The 8,458-nt window shown below is 39.9% G+C and overlaps 1 protein-coding gene across 1 annotated transcript; it reads right to left on the bottom strand.

Annotated features, from left to right (window-relative positions):
* Positions 1-669: 669 nt before the first annotated feature.
* On the bottom strand, positions 670-8,215 carry prokr1b (prokineticin receptor 1b; the record flags this gene model as incomplete). The annotated part of the gene is made up of 2 exons (XM_080507043.1): positions 670-1,375; positions 7,749-8,215. 2 exons carry the CDS (start codon positions 8,213-8,215, stop codon positions 670-672), a joined length of 1,173 nt encoding a protein of 390 aa, XP_080363169.1.
* Between the last annotated feature and the right edge of the window lie 243 nt (positions 8,216-8,458).

The following is an 8,458-nucleotide window of genomic DNA, read 5'->3' as shown; positions in this document are numbered from 1 at the left end:
GTTTTTCACCAACAACGAGTGGCATTGAAGGAAAACAGAAAGCTTAGTAAAAAAACAAAAAACAAAAGCATTTGTTGTATCCAACATCCCACTGTTTATTACCAGGAAAGCACATAAACTGTGTTACACTACAAGGAAAGCATACAATAAATTGATTCTTTTTGAGGAAATTGAACAAAAACAAACATTTGATCATCAATACATTCATAGGACATTGGGGTTTGTCTTTTCAGACTAACAACTTTTGGAAAAAGACCCTGCCCAAAGCTTAATTCTCAGAAGTATAGAGTGAAAAAATGCACAAAACGTGAAATTTACCTTCCAAAGGAGACACATTTTCACATACAAACACAATCAATACCAATATAAGCATAATAGATCAATCAGTAAGGGCAGGGCTGGCTATTATTCACAAGTCCTACAAAAGCTACAGTATTTCACTATGCACATTTTTACAGGCACTGTACGAATCACATTCTCATAATATGGAAAAAAAAAAACCTCTGCACTTATGTTACAGCACTCACCAGTTATCATTTCTGAACTTGTGCTTCAACCAACTGAAACCCTTTATCAGACGATGTAGTTAGAATCCAAAATAGAACAATTATTATGACCATCACCTGTATGTTTTTTTTTTCTTCTGTGACTGATGATTGCCTCCCCTCTTCACCTCAAGTGGATGCATTCTATTTCTTCTGTCACCGGCATGGAGGAGCTCCTTATATCCATCTCATCCACTGTCTTACTGGGGGCATACGTTGACCTCCAGCGTAGCAAGACAATCTTCTTCAGGTACTTCACGGTGTTGTTCTTGACACTCACGAAACAGAAAGTGTTTATCATGCTGTTGCTCATGGCAATGCACTCGATGATGTAGAAGGCAACCAAAGAGTTTTTCTGTCGGGAAATGAGTGTCGGGTGGAAATCTCGCAGTATGGTGAAGCCGTAGTACGGCGCCCAGCACAGGATGTATGCCGTCATTATCCCAATCAGAACCATCACTGTCTTGCGGCGACAACGCAGCCTCTTGCGTATCTGCTCTGTCTGGAAACCCGGGACATTTTTAAACCAGAGCTCACGGGAAATTCGGACATAACACATCACCATGACAATTACAGGCCCAACGAACTCCACCGCAAAGATAAACAGGAAGTAGGAACGGTAGTAAACCTGCTGGTCCACAGGCCATATCTGGGCGCAGAAGACCTTGTGAGTTGTTGGGTTGCTGCCGCCATGAGGGTACATGGTCTCTGAAGCAAAATAAGCTGAGGGAACCGATATCAGAATAGGAACAATCCAGACCCCAGTAATCAGGCAGTAGGCAGTTTGGTACTTCATACGAGGCCTCAGAGGGTGGACAATCGCCATGTACCTGGAAGAGTACAAACATATAGTATTATTCAAGCGGCAGGGGAAAAAAAAACAAAAAAACATCACTATTAAATGAAATGGCTCATTTATTGCTGTGTGAGTTCTATTGATTAAAAAAAAAGCCTCCGGTCTCAACCAGGAGTTCAGTGTTCAATGCACAATGATACAATGAAAAGCAAACTGATTGTCAAATATTGGGGGGTAATTTTTTTTCATTGAGCCCAAGAATATTTCTGAGAATACAGAGGATACAAATGTGCAAAAAGAGGCGCTTTAGAAAAATAAAGCTTTTTTTTTTTTTTTTTAGAACTAGTAGAATATAAAGTTGTTTGCATATAGAGGCAGCATGGGGGTGTAGTTCACCATCATGTAGAGGAAATAAAGTTATACAAGCTGCTATTTAGAATTATTACTTAATTTTCTAAATGAATTATGTACTTTGCATTGTTTCCTAGAAAACAGTATTTTGTAATGTGAGGCACTTGTGGGTTTTTTCCTATTTCTTTTGCAGTCCTAAAAGCTGCATTTGAGACTAATGGGTAACTCTCATTTCTGTCAATATTTATGAGTATTTAAATGTTTGTGAGGGACTGGAAACCTGTCCAGGGAGAAACCTGCCTTCACTTACAGTCAGCTGGGATTGGCTCCAAACAACACTGTAAATGTTTCGAATTTCACTGTCCTTCCCAAGGACACTTGAGCACCTCAGCTGAATCTGGTGATTGAACTGCCTATCAGATGGTCAGGTTACAAACCGCTTTATGACCCGAGCCACGACTGCCCCGGTGGCTCCCGTGGGATGAAGATTAAGGACCTCAGAAGCAAATGGTGTGTAATTCTTGCTAAGAGGGTGCCATTTCATTTTGATATAATAGGATACAAAGTGCCCATTTTGACACAAGTGAAGTGAAGTGAGTTTGAGTTCGCTTCAAAAACGTATTGATTTTGTGAAAGACAGAGTTGAGCATATGTGAAGCTGTGTTGGTTGCACAGTGATAGACATACAGCTGTGATTGTCTACAAAATAACCTTTGGTGTTGTGATTTGATGACAAAACATAATGTACTTTTCAAACCTGCCACTTTCATTTCATTCTTTTTTTCCCATCAAATTAACTATATTTGAATTATTAATTACAATATAAAAATTCCACCACATATTATTATGATTTAATTATTGCAGTTGTACTTGGCACGGCATGCATTTCCACAGACATATTGTAGGCCATGATCCAAGAGAGCTGAAAAGTTGGTTATGTAAAAGAATAATATTGCTCTCTAACCAAAGACACAAGCTCAAATAGGCTTCTGATTGCTTTATTATCCCTAAAACGACCTCTGTGGCATATTGAATGCTACAAAAATTGTTGTTTTAGACCATCCAGCTTTAACAAAACATCTTTTCCTGCTCATTACAATGCAATGATCTAAACAATAAAACAATAGCCTCACAAAATGTACACTTCAACAAGTAAAAAGGGAATCTTTTGTTCAGTCCACATGAAAAAAGCATAGATGCCACTTTGGCAACTTGTGGGAAGATTAGAAGCATCAATACTGCTCTGACATCTTCTTGTCCAATATTACATTATCTCTGAAGATTAATGAGCACAATGGTACCACACATAGGGGCGCTTCCTTGAGGATCACAGCGCAAGCAAAGTCTCCTAAATAATCCCATGAGAAACTACAAAGCCAGACATTTATACAAACTGAAAAACAAAACAATAAATAACTACCGCAAACAATGGGGCATTCTGGAGACTTCATGGCATTGTGGCATTCTTGAGACTGACCTTTAGTTCAGTTGTTCTGATGAAATTGAATCTTACAGAATACAAAAAGGGGCTGATAACACATCACTGCAGTACCAGTCAAGGAAATCTGTAGCATTTATTGCACACACTCAAACATTTAATGATGCTAACAAAAGCTTGAGTGTCTGTGGCTTGTTAATGTCTAAGGTACAGGGCAGACAGTCACCCTGACAGATCAATTAGACACCATAAACTAAGATGGCACTTCTCACTACCAATATACCACATTCACACTAGATGAAGTGTGCCAGTAGACTTTGTTTTTTCCTGCCAAGTGACTCAGATCTGATTTTCTCATGAACAAACAAACCAAAGCTGACATATGTGTTTTTCTTGAATTTGGGGTGCTAGATCACATCAATTCACAGCTATAGGAGTGCTGTCCGAATGATTAGACTGAAAATTCCCCAGTCCTCTACAACATCTCTGTGAATGTGCAAATGCTTTAGCATACAGGGAGGCAGCAGCAACAATAGTGGCCCAGGGAAAGATGACAGGACATCCATACAAGCCTATTATTTGACACACATTATGTTTCTTCATATGAGGTCCAAAGTTCAGAGTAGTCATGGCTTCAATATAAGACTTCTTGCAGTGTGCGCACTCGAGCCAGCGAAATGTCAGTTGCAGATATAAATGTAAGCCATCAACACGGGGAGGTTGGCGGTGGTGCTGTCCAACTCTGGAGGTGGAGAGCTCTGCATGTTTCAGACATCTCCCTGAGTCAAGACATCTGATTCTGATGGATGAGTCATTACCAGGTGTCTGCAGAGCTTAATGGCGACATAAACATTTGACATTTGGAACATACGTACCTTGTGCTGAGGGTCTTGAATGTTAATGGAGCCATAGTTCCCTTTAAATAACAGCTTACATTTCTCCTGAATATTAATCCTGGTTCAGTTCTTACACTTCTAAGATTTCTTCCATTTCTATAAATATCTCTTTTTTTTTGGTGTTTTAAACAGTTGTCTCTTGTTTCCCCTGGTGGTTCATCAGGTTGAATCTTAGCTGTAAATGTGGCCGAAAGAGAATCTGGCTGAAAATTTTTTTTTTTAATTAGTTAGAAACAGCACAGGTGTTTTTCAAAATTAATATAGACTTTATAGCATAAAAGTGTGTTATGACCTCCCACGCTGTGAAAATGAGCAATAAGCACAATACAAGGACCTTGAGAGAAAGAGGCACCCACATAAAATTAATTGAACATTTAGGCTTTATAATTTATCCCTGCCATTTTCATAATGTAACAAGTCCAAATTAATTAATTGAAGAGGCATATTTGGACACCAACAAACCAACTAATTTACAGAAATGATGTACAGCTGGATGAGCAGGCACTGCAGTTTCAAAGAGCTGATGAGCACAGCACCCTCAAAAAAAAAAAATAGCAATAAGACAGCAAGGCCAAACAACATTCCACTTAACTGACTCTGGGTGTGCGGACCAGCGAGCCTCGGTTCTGTCAGACATTTCCAACACCTCACAGAACCAGGCCCCAGTATCATCATGTTTTAATCTGACCACTACCATAGTAGTGCCAAAAAAGGTTCTCCATAACCAGCCAAAAATGACAATCAGCCCGGAGCACTGACTCCTGTAATGATGAAGTGCTTCGAGAGGCTGACAAAGCAGCACATCATCTCCCACCTCTTCTCCACATTCGAACGGTTCCCGTTTTCTTGCCGTCCAAACCGCTCTACAGAAGATGCAATTTCATCTGCACTCTCCTGAGCTTGAACCACATGGACAAGACCAGATGGACAAGACCACTCATATGTGAATGCCGTTTGTGGATTTCCGTTCAGCATCTGGAAAGCAAACTGGCACCCCTGGGTTTAAACTGGATCCAGTCCGTGCATGTGGGGAAGAACACCTCCTTAGTCATCACTCTGAGTACCGGCTGTCCTCAGAGTGCAGTCCTGAGTCTGTTACTCTTCACACTGAAGACACACGACTGCGTTGCCTGCTTACCTCCTCGCCACATCATAAATTATGCAGATGATACGACAGTGGTGGGCCTGATTCGGAACAACAACAAGCGGGCCAACAGAGACGAGGTGCTGCATCTGGCTGACGGGTGCAGGAGGAACAATCTTCTCCTGGATGTCGACAAAAGAAAAGAACTCATTGTTGACTTCAGGAAGAGCCCACCCCGCCACTCTCCACCCTCATTATTAACAACACAGCAGTGGAGGTAGTATAAAGCACCAATTTCCTGGGAGTGCAAACAAACAAACTATCCAGGGCCCAGAACACCACCTCTCTGATAAAGCAAGCGCAGCAGGATTTGCATTTCCTTCGCAGGATGTACCTGACAGCATCTTTGCCACTTTCTCCTGGAGCACCTCACTCACTGCAATAATCCAGCGGTGTATTCTTAAACTTTATAACTTTTTAAAAACTTTTTTCATTCATGTGCATTGCATCCTCAGGAAATGTATATACATATGGTTGTCATTCCTTTAAAACTAAACCTTTAATGCAACCGGTATCCAGCCCATACTAAAGTACCTCAAATGTATTATATGTATTTACATGCATCATATTCTTAGTCTTATGTTGGTTGTGGAAACATTGCCATATGAACACGACAGTTGGTATAGCGAATTTGTCAAAGCGGCTTTTGGTCATTTCATGGCTTATGCAAAGCCCATCTTTGCTCTTCGCCTACTCATTTTCCTCTTGGACTTTCCCAGCTCTGGAGGAAAATAGCTTGCTCATTACCCACCAAATGCTTTGCGACGTGCGAGAAACCAGCTGTGCCTGTTTACTGTTTGGTGCACAGCAGGCATATTACCATTTTTAAATATTGCTTAAAGCCGTAGATTTGGCTTGATTTCAAGAACAATGGTTATAATAATATATTTCCTCTCCACCATGATGAGGTTCACGATGTGATTGTTTGGGTTGAAAAACAAAACAATTTTGAACTAAATCCACTGGCATGTGTACCATGTTTGAGAGTGTCACCTGTGCCATATAAGGGCTAAATTAATAAAATAGCAGGCATAGATGGATGACAGTAAGAGTGGATATCTACCTGCATATTGTACAGAATATCAAGAGGGCCATTTTTCTTAGAGATTTCAAGCAAGTGAACAATGACATGTTTCAGATTACCTTTGAAATATAGTGGGGAAAGTAAACACATAGAAATATATTTTGATTGGTGGTACATCAAAATAAATAGGAAGTGTCACAGTGCAAATCGTGACGTGGTTTTTATATGATAAAAATGTTGTGAAAATGGCTGATGCCCTATTGCAATGTTTTTTTGTTGTTGTTGTTGTTTTTTTCCCAATTTCCATTGCAGTTGCATGTATTTTTGATTTATTACAAGTTTTTGCAGCATCAAAATGTCGAGTAGATTTGGATACACACACGGATTTGTTTTCTGTGCACCCATTACCTCAGTGCCGAAAAGCTTGTGCCACTTAAAATATAACCAAGAAGGGAAAAAAATCAAGAATGTGCTTTTCCAAAGACATCGCTGTTTTCAGTTAAAAGCCTACATCTCTTAAACAACATGAAATGACAACTTAACTTGATATACAGCCTGAGTGGGGGAAAAAATTCAATAGATAGATAAATAGATAGATAGATGGACAGACAGACGTAAGGGGCTTGTCAAAGACTAGAATTCTTACCTATTTTCCAGAATAATCAACCTCATGAACACTTAAAGAGACTGCACTTTGTTTACTTTATTATCTCCAGTTGAATATCCTTTCAGTGAAGGACACAGTCGTACAAACAACCCATCTGCTGAAACTCTTCATTAAATATTTTAGACTGATTTTTACTGCGGTTTGGTTTTGTCACACATATGTATATATATTTAAAGGTATTGATTTGATTTAAAACAAATTTTTAAGTAATCCTTTGTTGGTGTAAAATGGTTAAAAATGAATACTTATTTGATTAAAAGTGCATTAATGCGGCCTTCATGGTGACATAATGCCATTATACATTGGCAGCAAACATGAATTTCATAAATGTACTCGATCATATAGTACACCATAAGAAATCATAGGTGGCTCCAAAGATTGTAACCTATCAAACCAGGGTCCTGTCACTGTATGGCAGGAGTGCTTATCAGATCACCTTAGCTCATTTTAATAAGTTATGAACCTAAAACCAGTTTAATAATCAGTGCTACACTTAAATTACTGTCTCGTTTCTGATTTATTTGTCACTTCATCACCGTTTACTAATAATTTCTTGTCGATTGTATAAAGCCTATTTTTTAAGTAGTCTTGATTTTGTCAGAAGCAGCACAAACTAACTATGGTTTTTATCCAAAATCTATTTAATGGCCACTTCCATCTCAGGACAGATGTTGACAATTCTGTCATAAGCCACATATGTAGTATATATGATATTCTTTAAAGGAGCAAAGGTGAACTGGACATTTAACTATTTCTTGATTCAGAATCAGTTTGGGGAAAGAAAAAGCAGCTTTAAGAATATTGAATGAAAGAACTGAATTGAACACCAATTCACACTGACAAGGATATCCCCACGGAAAGATCAACAGCAAGATAAACAGACTCACCTGTCAACAGCAATGGCAAGCAGAGCATTTGTGGACACATAGAGTGACACAGTCCGGAGATAGTTCACAGAGGCACACAGCACCAAGCCATGATCCCAGGACAGCTTTTTCACCACATAGTAGTCCACCAGGAACGGGCAGCACACCACCGCTACAATGAAGTCTGAGATGGCCAGGTTAGCAATGAGCAAGTTGGTGAGGTTGCGGAGCTTTTTGTATCGCATCAGCGTAGCAATGAATATGAAGTTTCCGAAACCACACACGAGCATGATGCAGACGAGGACCACGCCGATAACAATGGTAGCCACAAAAAAGGCCTGGCCCTGAGTGGTGTCTGGGATCTCATCAGGGGGGATGCCATAGTCCGTATCATAGCTGTCCATGTAATGATCCAGCTGATTCTGTGGAGTTTCTTCATGCATCTCTGTAGACGCAGATAACAAATGGCTGATGTTGGCATCCCCCATTTTAAAGCACACACAGTCACACCAGTTAAGCAATATTTGTTTGAGACACACAAACCGATCCAACAATTTAGGTTGAAGACGGCGATGGCTTTTGGTACGTGACACCAGAGATCTCTTCCCCAACTGAGCCGTTTATGCGATGACCGTGCGTTGAATTAGTCGATTCTTCTTTGGAGGAGAAAAAGCATCCTCACCTGGAACACAAAGTTCTCCTGTAAGCATTGCTCTAAAAGGAGCACGACA

This window comes from Blennius ocellaris (assembly GCF_963422515.1).
Source record: "Blennius ocellaris genome assembly, chromosome: 13".
NCBI classification, from domain to species: Eukaryota; Metazoa; Chordata; class Actinopteri; order Blenniiformes; family Blenniidae; genus Blennius; species Blennius ocellaris.
Note: the sequence above shows the minus strand (reverse complement) of the source record. Positions and strands in the feature narration are given on the sequence as shown.